Genomic DNA, 18,381 nt, shown 5'->3' on the forward strand with positions numbered 1-18,381 from the left:
TTCGGGCCCCGCCCCCCGACCGGGCCCGCCCTCCGCAGCCAGGGGCGGGGCGAGCGGAGCGGCTGTCCGTCCCCTCAGGCGACCGTACCGCGGCTCTGCGCGCTCGGCGCCGCCAGAAGCCCCTTCACCTCACAAATCATTTATTTGTGGCTGGAAAATAATCTCTAGTCCTCCCAGAGCTGCTCAGCGGATACATTTGAGCTCCAGCTCCACAGAAACCTACCTTGATCGATCAAGATGTGAGTTACATCAGGGTGTTTGTGGGTGTAATACGAAATAACGGCAGCAAATCTGAAGTGGGGACAAACCCCGTTTCTCAGGGATGGAGACAGGCCTGAGCAGTAACGGTAATGGCTGAGTCTGTCTTAGTCAACCTCCGGGCTTCACAGTGGCATTGGGGATGGTTAGCAGGAGTGTCTGTTCTGGAAAGAAATTCTTCCCCAAACAGCATCACCCTGCTGGTGCCATGGGGGTCTCCAAACAGGCAGATTATTTCCTGTACACCCCTTAGTTCTGATCCATATCAGTTCAAGACCTGTCGCTTCTTAATTAAAGAAACAACAAAACCTGAAACCAAAATAAACAGTCTAGGTCATAAACAAAATGTTAACAGTTTTCTTCATGTGTTTTCCTTATTAAACACTTTTGCTGATCTTGGAGAACTGGAATGACATTTTATAACAGAAGGATGTGAACAGGTTTATTCAGCGTGCTGGTTTGGCTGGGCTAGAGTTAATTTTCCCCGCAGCAGCCGGTACGGGGCTGTGTTTTGGCTTTGTGCTGAAACCAGGCTGACAGCACAGGGCTGTGTTCGTTCCTGCTGAGCAGAGCTTGCCCAGAGCCAAGGGCTGTTCTGCTCCTCACGCCCCACCAGCGAGTGGGCTGGGGGTGCACAAGGAGCTGGGGGGACACAGCCGGGACAGCTGACCCCAGTGACCCCATTCCATACCATATGACGTCATGCTCAGCGTGTAAAGCTGGGGGAAGAGGGAGGAAGGGGGGGACGTTCGGAGCGATGGCGTTTGTCTCCCCAAGTCACCGTCAGGCGTGATGGAGCCCGGCTTTCCTGGGGATGGCTGAGCACCTGCCTGCCATGGGAAGTGGGAATGAATTCCTTGGTTTGCTTTGCTTGTGCACGGCTTTTGCTTTACCTGTTAAACTGTCTTTATCTCAGCCCATGAGTTTTCTCACTTTTCCGATTCTCTCCTCCATCCCAAGCGGGGAGGAGCGAGCAAGCGGCTGCGTGGGGCTCAGCTGCCGGCCAGGATCAAACCACGACATTCAGTCGCCAGGTGGCAGGATTAAAAAGCACCAGTAGATTTTAAGTGCAGCTTGATCCCATTAAATGTAGTGATACGAATAAAGTGTTGGAAATGACAGGGAGAGAAGCTGCAGTGCTAGCTGCAACACTGTTCTCCAGTACAGCCAGGAAGCAGGATTATATTCCCAGTGAAATTACAACAATGAAAGCTCAAAGATGAAATAAATGTAAAGAACCAAGAATTAGAATAAATGAAGCAAAGATGGGTCTGATTAGCTTAAGATCCTCCTCCTCTTGTGCGAAACTCTTTCTGAGGAATTCACAATGCTCCAAATAAAAAAATAATTCACAGGAATATTGTCAGTGCGCATTAGGCTTCAGCAGAACTGGGGTCAACAAAACATTCAGAGTGAAAGAAAGAAACTCTTAATACATATTTACTGCTTTAAATCAAGACAAATGTTTCAAAGCCTGATAAGTTCTCTAGAAATAAAAAGAATTCATCGGAAACTCAGGACACGATTAAAACAGAGGTAGCTTTAATGCTGCTTCAGACTGAGGAATTTAAACTGAAACTAAAAAACATATGGAGAAATTATGTTCATCAATTCAAAATAGTACAGTCTTAAAACCCGTGTAAACAACATACAGCATCTCAACAGTATCTTCTGAACAGATTTGCTGGTACTCAGTTAGCAATTTCTTCTGATGCTTCATCTCACCAGTTTCATTATCATGACCAAGTCTTTCATTTGATTCTTTACTAAGTGAAATCAGAGAAGTGAAAGGACTTGAGCATCTCTTCTCTGGATGAGGAAACCCTGACAAAATTCAATGAGTAGTTTCTGATTCAGCTCACAACAAAATTATGGTGACAATATAATTGATTCTGTGCTGTTCGTGCTGCTTCCCAATCTTCTGACTTCAGACAATTACATGGGTGGCTGCTAGGCCATCCACAAGATGAATTTATGTGCCTTAAAAATGAGCTTACTCTAAAGGCCTTTTGAGTTCAGGGAAATGAGTTCATTAAAAAAATAATAATGTGTAGAGAACAGGAAGAAACAAAGCAACAACATAAAAAATAAATATGTGGAAATGAAGGAAAATAAGAAGAGAACAGCATATTAAATTTAAAAATAATTGAAGCGGTCACATAAAAAGTTTGTTCAACTGGTGCAAGAAATGAGGAGAGGGAGCAGTTTACATAGAAAAATAATTTTAAAATCTTTGGTAACAATGAATTCTTCAGATTTTTACAGTACTTGTACTCTAAAAATAGTCTTCTATTATTCCTGTAAGTACATTTTATAATTTATTTCTTAGTATACTTTTGTAACAAAACTTATATAAAAGCAGAAAATAAAAAGTCAGAAAGATATGAAGAAAATGTCTTATCTGAAGAAACAAATATCTGCGTTGGGTTCTAAAACATGTTTCTTAATGAGTGTATCTCATTATCCTGCTCACATGATACCAAATTTTCCAGCTAAGAAGTTTGTTTTCCCTTGGGATGTTGTATTCTTTCCATCACTTGACTTTGAAGGCGTGTCTATAGTTATATATCGAATTTGAAAACCACCAGCTGTCACTGAGGCATCTGTCAAAAACTTCAAGGTCATAACATTGCCTGGGACAAGAAAAAGAAAAACAAAGGTTACGTTTTCAGGAGGCATAAAAATGTGGTATTTCTGAGTTATTTTTAAAGTGTTCTTTCTTGCTTGCTTCTGAGGTCTTTAGAGGAATCTACGTGGCCCGCCTACTTCCAAGCTGCGGCCTGGGACAATTACAGTTCCATTAGTCCCATGGAAAACCAGGCAAATTTTCAACTGTTTTCTTTTTTTGCAGACCCCAGAGGTTGATAAAGTTTTGCTGTACCCAGTGCTTTCTGCAAAGCATTTCCAGTTCTTTAAAATGCTGCTCTGCTTCACTCTACCTGTGAAATGTCACGCTACACGCATGAGACATCTGGCATGGAGCCTCACGGATCTCTAGGTGACACAGGGGTGAAGTTGCTACATCACTCTTCCATGTGTGTCACCTGTTCATCTCCACCAGGCCTGGGTAAACTGGGAGACTGGGGATGGCACAATTCAACTTTTCTATTCTCTTTCTGCTGATTAGAATTGTGGGCTGGAGTGCAGTACTGTGAGTTTCTGCACAGACTATCCATGATCCCCAGGGAACACGGCTACTCCCTTGCACGGGCAGCTCGTGTGACATCTCTGCTACAGCGACTTCGCAACGCTTGAGCAAAGAGAGGTAAAAGCGGCTTTGATTTATGTGTACTCAGACCTTGACCGGCTGATTAAACATACACACACACAGAAAAATGTCTATAAGCAGCTTTGGAAGTGTTCTTGCAGTCCTTGCTCTTGAAATGGGAGAAACTGGTGCATGAAGAGAGCGTGCATAGGTACGGCTGGGTTACTGATTGCAGATCTGCTGTGTGAAGGTGCCTGTGTGTGAAAACTCCTTAACGCACGTAGGTGTAACAGCTCTGTAAGGCCAGCAGGATACACCCTGATTATCTTCTAACTAGACTTTTTTTCTTCTATGTTTATTTAGAAGCAACTGCTTTGATGAAAGAGCATGCTGGTCATTTTGAATAGGAGTTTATGATATGCTGGCCATGAAGCAGAGACTGTGTCTTTGGACATCTTTACCATATATTACCAGAAAGTAGGGACAAAAGATGATTTTGGCTCAATTATTTTTTACCATAAAAACTGCAAATATATTACCTGTGCTAATGATATCATCTGGCAACTCATCTCCACAAAACCTGGAAAAAAATAGAAATGGTCATGACTAAATGACACGGCAAATATGCCATAGCCCCACTACATGGGGACCTACACCGAACGGTGGCTTTTGTGCTGTACTCTCCTTTGGGGCTGTGGCTCATGGGACTAAATTCGTTATAGGTATTCAGTGTATGTAATTCTCTGCTATATGTTAAAGCAATTGCCTGAAGAATTTTTGTCATTATCTTATAGTAAAGTTTAGGGGAGGGAAAAATGCAGGAAACATTTTTCAATATATGCAGGAAGTAAATGATGCAAACCAAGAAAAAGAGCAATTTAACAAGGTGTTAAAGACAAGAACAATGGCTCAAGGCTAAGAAAAGAAGAACATTGTCAACAAAAACATTTAAAAATATCAGTAAAGACAAAACAAATGGACTATATCCTCACTTTGCTACACAGGATTTGAAGAGAGGATGTGAAAAGTGGCAGGAATTGGGAAGTGGTTTTTATCACTTTTTCTGGTTTATATTTTGTTCTGGAAAATTGAGGTACTTCATACCAAAATATGAGTGCTAAAGGACAAGCAAAAATGTGACATTGAAGAAAAGAAAGTGAGAATTAAGCTAAGAGGGAAACTAAATCTACTAAGAGAGATGATATATAATATTTGTTCTATTCTGATATTGTTAGAAAATATTTTACTTCTGTAGCGAATAGTAACTTAAGTACATTTCTGCTAACAGTTTAACACCCCACCTCCCTTCTTTCAATTAAAGCAAATACAAAATACTGTTTGAGATTGCTAGGAGTTCTTCCTGTAAAATAACAGAGAACTAAGATAAGCGGCTAACTAAAAAGTCTTGCAGCATTCTTTCATGTAATTTAACAAAGCAGAAAAGGGCAAAGCGCAGTTCTCTGGAACTCTTTACAGGTCTGTGTTAATGACAGTAAATTGCCGGGAAAGATTAAGTCAGGTACTATTGCTACAAGTCTTATGGGCACATCAGAGGTGCTAACTGGATAAGGTAATCCAGTGTTCTTCTGATGTAATGTTCAGGGGAAAAAAATTACATCATTTGATTATTTGCATATTAAAGCTGGAATTACTTTACCTGCCCACAAAGCCATTGATGTCATCATAGCTATCATAGATTTCCAAGAAATCAGCCATACAAGCAGTGTCGTCTTCAACATCGAACTCTAGAAACTGTAGATGAATACGTTGTCCATACTTTACTCTAATATGCCAGTAGCAAATTTGATCATTTTCATACTCATTTGGGTAGCCTGGTGACTTAAAAACATGTTTTGAATCTGTGAAGACTCCACCACATTCTTTTCCTAAAAGAAAAATAAAAAGAACAGAATTGAAGTTAAGTTCTGGATATGGCTATGTTTTCAATCTTTGTGCACTTGGACGCAGCAGATCCGTTGAAAAGCACATGGGAGCACCCAGCCTCATAGCGCTTTGCATATATTTAAGCACTCAGCACTCACAAGAAATGCCAGCCATTCCTAGCTTTTGGGAGCAGATATTCTGGAAACAAGAGGCGTGATCCAAAACTCACTGAATTCAGAGGAAAAGCTTTCATTGACTTTAGTGGACTTTGGGCCAGAGCTAAATGTTCTATGTAAAAGGCATTTGGGGTTTCTGGCTATGTCAAACTGTGAGCCTTACAGCTGTACTTGCAAGTCCCCCTGGCATTCAGTTTCATCCTTTCTTCTTCAAAAACCTCTTGAAAGTGTGTCTTCTACAAGAAAACTTATAGCAGCTAGTGATCACATACATTGCATTGTACTCCTGTTATCCCTGCAGCTCTTTGCTCCCTTTGGAATATCTCCTTTTGGATGAAAAGCACTCATTCTGGTTTGAATCAGTGGCCATGTGAACTTTACCAGCTCCCTGACAGCGGGACCAATGAATTTGGGCACCTCACACTGCCTGACCTCAGGATTTGTCGTAGTTCCCCAAGTTCAGCCCTGGGGGAGAGGGAGCTACGTTCTAAGGGTGATTCAGGGCACGTGAGTTAGGAGCATTAAGCTGGATAGCATGATTAACCCTCTTAGTCTGTACATTGTCCATGAGCCCTGAACTTTTCAGCTCCAGATCATTGGGTTGGATGTACATTTCAAACACACAAACAGTTCCACAAGTTCCTCCTGATGTCTTTAGCATCCTAGGGAACAGCCCAGGCTCAATTCAACCAGAGATTTGTCTTAGTTTCCCCAGGCTACTTGTCTCCCACCTGCAAGCAGACAACTCTTGCCAGGCTTTGTAGCAGACTGCCATCAAGCATGAGTACATACCCTTTTAATGAGGGACTCCAGCCGTCTGCTGAGTGTTGGCAGTTCTGGTTTCCTTTTGTCCTCTAATCAGACAGTGTATTTGGAAAGTAACTACCTCTCAGCCCGGACGGGAGAGAAGGCTGACCAAGGGAAAGTCGGGCTGGCAGTTTCCACACAGCAATAACAAACGCAGTAGTCTCTCTTGCAGTTCTCTTTGTATGCTGAACATCTGTGAATGTCCCCCACCCCACAGAGCTATTTGATTAACAACTGCCCGCTAACATAAACAAGCTCAAGCCCCATGAACACAAACAAAATGTGCACAGCTGTACAGATGTCACAACTCCAACTTTTGGCTCTGCCAGGCAGGATAGTACACTTGGAGTAGTAGGAGAGCCAAGCAGTGCACAAAGCTAAGCTTTGCTTTTCTTGTTGGTGCCTAGTTTTTCTGTCTTCCCTTGCTATATGATGTGATATCAAGTTAAACTGAAACAGCAGCCAATTTAATATTTCAGTCATCTGCAGTGTAGTGCATGGAGGGGAATGGAGAGATGTCCGTATCTGGTGAAGTCTTGTCACAGTCATGTTGGAACCATCTCTCCAGATCTGCTCTGGAGATCCGCTTTTCTCCATCTAGTTACACATGCACACACACACGCACACGAGGCACAGCTGGGAGCTGGATCTGTCAGCTGTTTCGGTCCCAGACATGGCATTCATTTTCAAAAGTTGTTCTATCTCAGGCACAAGAAAGAAGGAATAAGGGTTGACAGTACATTTAGCCTGTTGACAGGCAAAATACCTGAAAAATGGTTTCTGTGTATTTAAATGAAATTGCAGGCTAAATGTAAATGGTCTTATACAAAACCAGACATTCGCACATCACATTGGAAATACTACTTACCTTTTTAATCAACGATAGCATATCATTACAGTTTTCGTTCCTTGAAAAGCCTTTGCTTAGGCCCAGTTCTGTATGGTACAATGCAGTTCTATATGGTACAATTTACAGAGACACTGAGCACTGAGCAAGCCAGAGCAGCTATGGGTAACAGCAGAGGGGGTTGGTGCGAGGCTCCAAGTAAATTTGTATCAATACACCCCCCTTCTCAGACAGCATTTTTACGGTATTGAAGCTAACTCATGCAGAGCCTGGGTGCCTTTGCACAGCCAGATAGCATGGCGTGTAGTTGTAGTCTTAGACCCAAAGAGCAATGGGTTGTTTCTAAACGCACCGTTAGGGTTGTAGCAGTAGGCATCCCATCTCTCGCTTCTGTTGAGGCGAATCCCATAATCAACAATACCAGTTTTTCCAAAGCCACAGTTGGCTCCAGCTTTTACTATGGGATAACCAACTCTGCCCTTTGCCATCCAGCCAGCAGCACACACATGGAAACCTGCAACAGGGAGGAAATGAGACCTGGATGTGATAAATCAATCCTAGGTAAGAAACTCTGTTTTTTATTCAAGTAAGTGAAGTCTTAATCAAGCTGATCAATGACTTGGCTGTAATTGGCCTAATAGAAATCGAACTACAGGAAAGAACAGTCCTTTGAGAGGATAACTTTAAACACAAAATATAAAATTGCACTATGTTCTCCATAATATGATTATTGGTTCCTCATTTTAAAACAAAAATCAAATGCCGATGGACTGTATAGTTTCCCGGGTAGTGAGTTTTAAGTGCTGTACCAGCATTTGTAACCAAATAATATATTGGATGAGTTATATGTGTTCTTCGTTTCCCTTTTGAAGTCATACAAATTTACTGAATCATATCTCAAGAGTTTGCAGCATTAAGTTCTGAGAGTAAATAAAATACTACATACAGAAGACAGCTAAGAAAACAAAGTATTTACTTAAAATCCTTTCAATTTAAATTTAAATACCTGAAATGCCTCAATATTTCTGGCTAAACAAAAAGATCCTGTTAATGCATTCTGTGGCTGAGAACTTAAAAACAATAGCCAAAGAATGCAATGTTATTCACTGTTTGGTAGAGACCAGTGCAATGTTTTCACCGAGACAAACTGGAACATATTTGTGGCATCCTAGGACTATGAAGCTACTCAGAAGAGACAAAAGTACCCTTTTTACAAGTGTGCTGGTGCTGAGAGCCAGCTTCTGACTCAACGGCATAGCCTGCAAATTTCTAGAGTGGAGGATATTTTCCATTGTTTTCTGAATGCTCTGAATGAATTAATCATTTCTCATTAGGAATCAAATCGAAACACAGTAGAGCCCTCACTCGGCTCCACTTTTCACTCCAAGCACACCACTCACTTTCTCTCAGAGCAAATATGGCTGGAATAAACGTTATGAAAACATCCTGACTGACGATATGAAAAATAGCAATGCACATTTACTATAGAAGCTCCCTGGGGATAAGCACCTTCCCCTGCAGCCCCCAGCAGCCCCCAGGTGCTGCAGCTGGGACGTACCGTTGCTTCCCAGCTCAGCCAGACGGCTCTCCCCTGGGTGTTGCTGGTTCCGGGACTGTGCTGCACCCAGAGCTCAGGGGGATGCGTAGCACTGTACACAGATGTTATCCCTGACAGCTCTGTAGGTAGCACAGTCACGCTCTGTTGCTGAGGGGGGAAATTGCATGCAACTTGGGCAAAAATCCAGGGAGTTTACAAGTCTCTCAGTCCCAGAGTTCGTAACATTCATGAAAATACAAGACTGGCAACATTATGAATGAGCGATGTGAAAAGCAAACAGCTGTGATTTTTTTCCAACCTATTTTTCTTGCCGCCTCCAGCTGCTGATACGTGGCTAGGTGTCCTCCCTCGTATTCACACACTGCTTTTGCTTCTGCATAGGTGAGCTGGTACTTCCCAGAGCGTGATTCCCTGTGGTACACCCCAGCTGCGCGTTCTGTAGGAGCAAAGCAATAACTCATGTCAGTAGTGTATCTCAGCTGGCCCACCTTCCGGGGCACTCTCACCACCTCCAGCAGTCTCCCCAAGACCTGCGCTTTGGGCTGCTGTCCAGGTGAGAAGAGAAACAAAAGTAGCTGTACCACTTGCAAAGTGGCAGGAAAAGACATCCCTCCCAACCGAAAGGCATGTTTTTTGCAACCCAAAGGTATGTATTTGTTTGGGAGAAGTTTTGAACAACAGAACTTGTCAGAGCTTGGTGAGTTTTTGAACAACAGAAAATCAACAAACACAGGGAAGGGCTCCCCTAGGAGTACTCAGAAGGCAGTAGTTATGGGAACGATCGGCTGGTGTCAGCATCACTAGTTCCGTGTATCCTGTCTGACTCAGGGGAAGCTCCTTCTGGATTACTATCACAGCATACTTTTGGATGTAACTTCAAGTGCCTTTGTAAGATGAATCAGAGCTTTGTTTTGAATCTCCAGAGAAGTTAAATCAGAGCTACTTGGATAGAGGAGAGGCAGAAATTAAAGGGAATAAAAATGTGAAATAAAAGTATCTGAGGTTGTGTCACAAAGGGCAGGACCAGAACAATTGCTGGCTGACATTTCTGCTGCACAGAAAATGAATACACTTTCTTCATTATTTTTTTCTTTGCTGTTGTGAGTACAATATAAAGCAGCTTTCCAGGGAAACCTAGAAACTGTTGGTACTACTACAAGTTTTATAATCTTTTCATGTTGCACTTGTCTGATGCCATATGTATGGAAATCTGTCTCAGAACCAATCTGCATAGCTAATCTGAATGCCGTTTTTGTTTAGATCTTTCTTATATTTAGTATAATCTGAGAGAAGGGGCTATCTGCAGCTATCACCGGTCAACACGACTGAAAAAAGACACAAAACAGGAAGCATTTTTTACAGTAGTTATTTGTACTGTGGGAAAAAAAGAATGTCTTTTCTAGGGACATTCTTAAGAGTCAGTAGTTTTGGCTAGGTTAGGATATTTTTTAAAAAAACATGGTCACCACTGGATTGTGGTTAGCAATGGTGAGATCCCTTATTAGATACAGAAAGATGTTTGCCAATGTAGTTTTTGGACCCACAGTCACTGGCCTCGCGCCCAGTGAAGTAAATGATATTGCTGACAATAGTCTCAGAAGACAGAGCTGCTTTCTGTAACATCGCTGGGAATGTAGCTGGCGTGGGCATGGGATAACATATATTCCATGGAAAAATGTTTCCAAAGAAGCCCATTCCATTGCAAAGAAGAGTCAAAATAACTAACAGCTGTGGAATAATGGTATGCTCTATTTTAATTAAAAAATTATTTGTAAGAAGCATTATTTTTCATTCATTCCATAGTCTATCATATCTAACCTCATAAATGCACTCACTGCTTCTTTACAGTATGATTGTATTGGATTCTGTACACATGAACTGAAAATCTGTGTACTACAGAAAACAGCGCACCATTTAGCCTCCCTGCACACTCCAGGGACAACCTGGGATTGACATTGTTGATCACTGCAGCTCACCAGGAAGAGAACTGAAAGGTGAACTGAAAAACACAGGGTGTAGTCCTTGGGATCGCTGAGCTGCCCGACCTACACCAAGTCAAAGAGCAAGAGGCAGCTAATTCTAAGGTTTGTCACCTTTGCAAAGTGACCAGTCACAGCCAAAGCAAGAGCAGTCTTAATGCTTATTCTCAGTGATATTTGCTGGTAAAAGTCCCCATCACTCTGGCAGCCACCTTTGCCAGGCCCACCCTGTTCCTTCCCTGGATGCACCACCAGGGATTCAGGGGGAATCGCCACTGCTCGGACTCATCGCTCTTGGAGCTGACAGTAAAAACATCATTTTTAGTTGTTCTCCTGACTTTTTTACCTGGCAATATTGTTGTCAAATCTTATCCCTCAAACGATATCTACTCCCACTTATTGAGGCTAAAATGTCACTATGGACAGGCATCGTGTTTTTCAGAATATTGCTGGAATGATCTGCTCTTCACACTTTCTGCAAGGGCTGCTCTGCCAACAGCAGCACCACTGTGGTGGTGGCACCCTGCAATCCCCAATCTGTATCTCTGTTGCTCCTTTGTAACATGACAAAAGTAGCCTTTGGAAAGATAGACCACACACATGTACTCCACCAAGCTTTGAGATTTGATGCTGGCTCACAGTTCAGTGATACAGTATTCCCTAGCAGTATATCCTAATTAACTGACTAGGTCTTTCACTGGCATTTTTATCCCCTCCCTCTTAATCGCATTAGAGGCTGTGCAGAAAGATAAACTGCATCAGCAAAAACAGACCTAGGTCAAAGCATTGTACTTATTAACTACTAATATACATTTACATGTTTATGTATCTGTATATGTATATACATATATACATGTATTCACAGTCATACATGAACACACACACGCACGAATTACTATTAGTCTTCATGGAGGTGATGTCATGGCCGTGCAGCTAAACCTGCATGAAATTGTGCTTTTCCCTGCAAGCACAAGTGCATGCCTACCACTGTCAATGCGTACCATTCACATACCGTGGGGCAAGCACTACAGAGTGCGACCTGTCCCAGCCTCGGCTGGGCATCTTCTCTGCTGGGGGGGTTCTGCCTGAAGGTGCTCTCTTCATCTGACCTGTCTGAAACCTCCTCTTCCTGGACAACAGTGAGAGCTTTCAGCAAAGTGTGTTCTTTCTTTGCCTGAAAACCTGCATATTGGGACCATTCTCTCAGGGATTTCTCCACCTACTTTTCTTCTTTGGTTCTTACTTATCACAGGTTACACGGCTGACAGGACATGTTTCTTCCAACTCACATTTCTTAAAATCTCCCCTTGAAGTCCAGAGACAGCAGGATCCTGCAAGGACAGTGACCCTCTACTCACTCAAAGCAGCAGAAGATGGTAAAACATAGCCAATCTCTTCTGCACAAACACAAGCAGCATGAAATTTGGCCTAAAACAGTTCCCTCAATATGCATGACACTAAATACTAAATAAAAAGAAATATTTAACTTCTAAGCAGAGGATGGCCATATAGAGTTACTGGCATGGGCCTCTGCGAAGGCGCACGGTCATACTCAGAGTACTCCACCAAATGGGGTAGGTATGGCCCGCAAACCGTACTCACACACGGTGTGCGAACGGGGATGATACTCTAAACACAGAGTGCAGCAGCTGTCCTGGGAAACCTACTTTGTGGCACTAAGAACTGGCACTCAAATAAACGTATGAGCATATTTGGGCAAGACTGCTCCAATCCTCTCAGCAGTTTACAATAAACCTTCGGTTATAATGTGCTTGTGTCAAAAATGAGCAACAATGAAATTCCACTCACACAAGAAAGACATTAAGAGGAAGGCGATACAGCCAGCTGCAGCAGGAGTGCATGCTTGCTGAGGAAACAAAAGATGTTTTGTAACAAGAAAAAAGGTAAAAGGCACAAGCATTTCTAGACTGGCATTAATGGGAGATTTTATAATGATTTGTTGAGGAAGAAAGGTAAAATGGAAAACTCTTCATTTTCCACTTGGTCGTGATAGTGCTTTATCAGAAGAAGAGGAGATAAGCAAAGCTCAGCTGTCACTGCACATTCCTAGGTTTTATTCAATTTATTTTATTGCTTTAATGCTCATGCACAGTGAGTATGAGATTGGGTTTACTTGTTTTACTGGTCAAGTTGCACTTTTTTTTTTTTAAATACAAAGATGCATAAATTGGATGACTGCGATTTTGCCAATTTTTTCTTCATTTATATATAATGTCACTGAATTCCATTGGTAATTCAATTAACTGCACTTTGAGGTTGGTTTCAATAATTTTGTTGCTGTAGTTACACTAGATGGTGCATTTCTAAAGGAGCTTCAACAGAGTCCTGGAGATAGGAAAGCAGAGTGGTTATTTCAAAGCTGTACACTGTACTTCCAGATTTTGCATGTGTTTGTTTATTTAGAGCAAGCCATCCATTTTTACCCCATGGTTTATTTTTATTTATTCTCATGGTAAATGCTAAAGTTGTAGCAAACCACAATTTCATTATGCATTCCAGTTAACGCTCTTTCTTCATTTTACAGAATTAGATTTTTTTTTCCCTTCAAACTGACTTCATAAAACTTCTTAAATGATCACTGTTATCACAAATTCAAGTGTAAGTGTCATGGTGTGTGCCTGAGCATCAGGCTGGTCTCATCCAGGGACAGCCCGTGGCCCAGCGCTGCACTGTGGTACTCCTTAGGAGGCCACTGGCTGGCTGAGAGCAAAACTGTGCCAGGGACCGTGAGAATGGTTAAAGCACAGACAGGACCCGTGCACTGCCATGTCCTGTTCACTTGTGCAAGGACAGCCTGTACGGACTACAGAAAAACAGACTCAGCAAGCCCCTTTGCTCGTTGCTCCAACCACATCCCTTCTATAGAACATCCACCACTGCCTGTATCACATTCAACCTCTCTGCCCCCACTATCAGAGCGTAACACAGCCTCAGTCCTGCTTCTCTTCTGTGTTTCTTTCCTGTTATTCCAGCCCAGAATACAAGCTTTGCTTGTTTCTCACACAAACCTCTTCCCTGTCATCCTTTTATTTGAATAGCAGCCACTTGAGGTGGTGCATGAAGCTGCCAAGCTGTCCTCCCTTGGAGCTCTCCCCACCTGAGCACCTTCAGCAACTATGGGGCACGGCAGGCACGTTTAGAAGGAAAGAGAAGTCATTAAAAATGTGCAGTCAAATGGAAAACAATATAGATCACTTCTCCTTCTCATTTATGTTCCTGTTTACGTGGTCCTCTGAGAAAGGACTGGAGTCCCGTGGTTGCTGCACCAGTTAATATAGCGTGGCCCCAATCCCTCATGAAACATCTAAGCACCACAGAAATGTGTACCGGCTACAGGAATTCCTTAAAATCCTTAAAGAAACATGCAACATTCTAGAGAGGATAAAGGAGTTTGTAAGTATTTATCTACAAAACAGAGCACTCGGTGCGTGTTTTTGTTTTGGCATCCTTTATGTGACTATATTCTGAATATGTTTTTCTGTTGTATTGGATAATTATACAGATCTATAAAAGAACTCTGAGAGCTATTTAAACCCACTTGAGGTATAAGCCACAGCATTTTCTATAGCCCTTTTGGAATCTTCTCTCCACTGTTTAATGATGTGAACAAACCAACAGCCAAAACACATACATTTCTGTACTTTCCTAGAAACCTAGGAAATATTATGGCTATTATTTCCAGATCATTTAGTTTCATATGTAGGACCCCAGGCATTTGAAGTATGTTCATGCAGAAAGTAATTCATTCCTTTGGAAAATGTTTCTCTTCGTACTCGTTTTCCTTCATTAGAAGCAACTACTATTTAACACTGTTTTCACTTTACCTTATGCTGTAGGAAAATACATTCAGATGAAATATTCCATAACTATTTTTCCCTGCACTTCAGAGAAATAGTAAAAATCGTAAGCTCATAAGGGCAAAACAAGTCACTACTCAGACAAAATAATCACTAATTGCAATGCAGGATTTTGCTGATACTAATGCATGGCCCAATTTTGTACTGCTAGGTGCTCATCTTTATACTGTTAGACAAACACAGTAACTTTTGCAGCAAAACATTCATGATTAAATTATTTCTTACCTAACCAAATAGAGTTATGCAGCACTCCGTCCTTGAATCCCCATGCTTGAGCCTTGTCCCACAGCAGAGCAGAAAAGAAAATTAGTGCAAACATCTCTTCCGAACTATTAGGCTGTAAATATTCCCTGTTAAAACACTCAGGGTAACCTCTGCTAGCAGCTGGCTAGATCCTATTGGAACATCTGGTAGCCAGATCTTAAATAGTGCTTTCAGCTGTGAGGTCAGCAAGCCTGCTCCAATTGTGCTTGCTGTAGTATTATTACACAATTAAATGTGATGTCTGCAGTCGTCCATGTGACTCACTTTTGGCTCCTTTGATTCCCAGTGTGTCCAAGAAACCATTCTATCCCTCACTACTGCAGCACACATGAACACTTTTCAAGCCAAAGTCTGTTCATTCTTCAGCATTCGTTGTCTTCAAATTCCATAAAACAATAAAACTAATAACCAGTCTATCTGCTTATAGTGTTTCTAGTCGCACCATTTACAGGACTGAAGAGAATCACATGTACTACCTCTCATTCTCATTTAAACATTCTGTTCTTTCGTATATAATTTGAATTTAATTTCACAGTGACCTAATCAATGAAAAAATGTAAGGAGAATATTTTGCATTGGCTATTTGAATTCAGTTTCCCTACATGGAATCTGTAATTGCAAGTCAAACTCCCAGATCAGCATAAAACTGCAAGTGTCAAAAACAGATGCTCTTTGTTCTGCAAGTGGCAAATAAAGCTAAAATCTTCCCCTCCAAACCACAGTTTAAAATCTGATTCATAGCGTGACAGCTGTCTGCTTGTCTTCCCTTCTGGCTGAAAGTGAATACTGCAGCTGCTTCTTGTGGATGAGTGGGAGAGTAGAGGGGGGAAAGATGAGAGTATGGAAAATGGTCTGGTGCTGCACACTCCTGAGCAGCCATTGGATCTGCTCTCCAGTTCTGATAACATTCGTAACTTCTGAGTCAGGAGCTATAGAAAAAGATGTGTTCATGACCATGAACACAATTGAATTAAAATAAATGAAAAGGAAAGGGTGGAGGACTCAAAAATATTTTACATAGATGACTGCTGTACTGATGAGGAAGATATTTGTAACATAAAGTGATGAATGCCTAGCTACATTGTATACACAGACAGACACACGTATTCCTCCCACCTACAGCGCAGGCAGACACTGAAGGGGAGACCTGTGAGGATTCGGAGTAGAGAGCGAGCCTTTGCCCTGCATCAGAGCAAGGCACCTTCTACCAAAATACCAGTGTCTTCACCTTTCCCTTTTCAGCACTCACTGATGAGAGCAAACCCGTTCTTCCAATAAAGTTCACCTCCAGCTACATTCCTGTTGTGCACACCCATGCCTTACCCACTTGAGTGTGAACCTTTGGTGTGCAGCCCGAGGTGTACAACATATACATACAGTCTTCTCGCTCCTGACAAAGCTGATGTGCACTCTGATGTCAGTTAAGGCCTGGCACTGGGACTTTCCACTCTGGTATCCCAGAAAGCTGCTGACAGCCCGCTGGCTTCCTCTGACCAGCCTGGGACATTGGGGGCTTGTTGTCCTCTTCCCTGCCATGCTAGGGAGCTACCACAGAGCGGGGTGCACTTTGTTCACCAGCTCTACCACACTGATTGTCCCACCACACTGCTCATCCCACCATACTTTACAGCTCCTCTGTCAGCAAAACAAGAAAGCGCTCTAGAGACTTCTCTCATTGCATAGAGGTAGGAGCCCTACTCTGTTTCTTCTTTCTAGATTTGAGGATTGGTGCTTAATTTGTACTTGTTTTCTACTCTACTGCCCAACAGATAAGTGTCCAAGCTTTTTGAACGAGACCTAATTCAACATTATTCTGTGAAAGCATATTGGTAGAAGTCTGATCCTTTCTAAACATTAATATCCAAGACGTGTATCCGAGGTTACCTGGGATATGAGTTGTGAAGATGGCAGTGTAAACTTTTGGGGTGGTGGTGAACGGAGGAGACAGTGCTGAGTGCGTGGCTCTGGAGCATTCATTTCTCATTAGCTGAAGGGGACTGGCACTTAGCCTTTGCTGGTTGGGAGCTGTGACATATTCATGGTATCTTCTGGGAACCTAGAAACAATAAAGAGGCATGAGGGGAGCAATGGATACCAACAAAACCTGAAAATTGAACAGCAATATAATTCACTGGTCGCCTAAAAAGACAAATTACTGATTCAGATGAAGAGAATCCTCTTAGACTGACGCAAACATTTCTCTTTCTGAAAGAAGCATGATGTGGGTGTCTTTCTCTGCACAGGGCACATTTCTGTCTGCTGTTCCATGCAAATTCCTCTGGATGACATTGCAATGTGAGTTGATAGCTTAATGATCTTATATCAGAGCCAGATGTCTACACCACAGGGAATTGTTCTGTGGTAGGCAAGTGCCAACCCCACAAGATCACAAAAATGTGTTAATAGTGACTAACTCATAAAAGCAAAGAGTGCATACCAACTTGGAGATGATTTATAATAGACTACCATGCTGAAATTCTTGAGAAAGACACTCATACAACAATGAATAAAAAATTTATTATTTTTTACTGATGTTAACTGTTAATGGTGAAAGGCCGCAGTTAGAAAAAGCAACTTAAATAAAGGACATAAAGTAGCGCACAGTTCTAATAATGACAGTATCTGACAGTGTCTCTTGATTTATACAAGGTCTAATGTTTGAACGAATGTATACCTCCCTGGAGGAACAAGGCTCTCTGTTAATGAGTCCAAAGAAATACAATGGCTTATGAATCACAGAATCACAGAATAACTGAGGCTGTAAGGGATCATGAGAGGTCATCCAGTCTTGAAGTCAGGATTCAGGTGTCTATTATAATATCCCCTGACTAATCCCTCAAATGAACAAGCTTCGTCTTTGTTGGACAGTGGCAAAAGCTCTACAGGGTTCAGCGCATGTTTTATAGTGAAGAGTAATTGGGTATGGTGAATATTTTGATACCTGAGGAAACAACTTAATGTTCACTATTGTGTTGCACTAACATTAGCCATATGCTCCAGATTCAGCCTAGGCGTCAGTCTGTGCAACTTGCAGTGTCACTAAAGTAACACATTCAGTCCTATACATCTGCCTCCCAAGTGAGTGGGAAAGGAAGGTTTTCATCTGCAAATCTGAGCAGAACCTCTCACCAATAAGAAGATATTCCACAGCTGTACATGGCCACTTTGAGACATTCATCTGACAGTGTTTTCTTACGTTTTCTTCCAAGTTTTCCACACTTAAATATATAGTAGACAAATCTTATATAAATTGGGGGGGAAAGGAGGGCTTTCCTTAACTCTTACCATACATACATTGTGAAATACTGTTCGAAAGTTATTCTGTGGTTTTGACTAGCATTCAAAGTGAACACCTAATTTGGTAGTTCTCAAACTGTGGTGTGAAGCCCACAGCGATATAAGACTAATTGCAATGATAGAGAGAAAAAAGAATCCAATAGCTTAATGCATGAACCACTGAGGATGAAGGAATTTAACAAAAAAACCCAGTCATGTATATGGGTCATGAATCTCTTTTGCATT

General features: G+C 42.0%; 1 protein-coding gene and 1 long non-coding RNA gene across 9 annotated transcripts in view; one reads left to right on the forward strand and one right to left on the reverse strand.

Annotated features, from left to right (window-relative positions):
- Window positions 1-94: 94 nt before the first annotated feature.
- On the forward strand, window positions 95-5,395 carry LOC129207887 (uncharacterized). Its single transcript, XR_008577597.1, has 3 exons — window positions 95-239; window positions 3,386-3,523; window positions 3,830-5,395. It is a non-coding gene; the product is annotated as an uncharacterized LOC129207887 (long non-coding RNA).
- The window catches only part of TNFAIP6 (TNF alpha induced protein 6), a 30,818-nt gene continuing 14,222 nt past the window's right edge, over window positions 1,786-18,381 (reverse strand). For 4 of the 8 annotated variants that reach the window (XM_054829546.1, XM_054829545.1, XM_054829548.1 and 1 more), the window contains 6 exons: window positions 16,744-16,915; window positions 9,037-9,174; window positions 7,533-7,694; window positions 5,124-5,352; window positions 4,006-4,046; window positions 1,786-2,891 (listed from right to left, as the gene is read on the reverse strand). In XM_054829546.1, coding sequence (XP_054685521.1) covers window positions 2,728-2,891; window positions 4,006-4,046; window positions 5,124-5,352; window positions 7,533-7,694; window positions 9,037-9,174; window positions 16,744-16,915 — 906 coding nt within the window. In that variant the 3' untranslated portion in view covers window positions 1,786-2,727. Of the gene's footprint in view, window positions 2,892-4,005; window positions 4,047-5,123; window positions 5,353-7,532; window positions 7,695-9,036; window positions 9,175-14,820; window positions 15,244-16,743; window positions 16,916-18,381 lie in introns of those variants that run through there. The other 4 variants (XM_054829549.1, XM_054829551.1, XM_054829550.1 and 1 more) reach the window with 2 other exon arrangements.

The sequence above is a fragment of the Grus americana genome, chromosome 6, assembly GCF_028858705.1.
Source record: "Grus americana isolate bGruAme1 chromosome 6, bGruAme1.mat, whole genome shotgun sequence".
In the NCBI taxonomy this organism is placed as follows: domain Eukaryota; kingdom Metazoa; phylum Chordata; class Aves; order Gruiformes; family Gruidae; genus Grus; species Grus americana.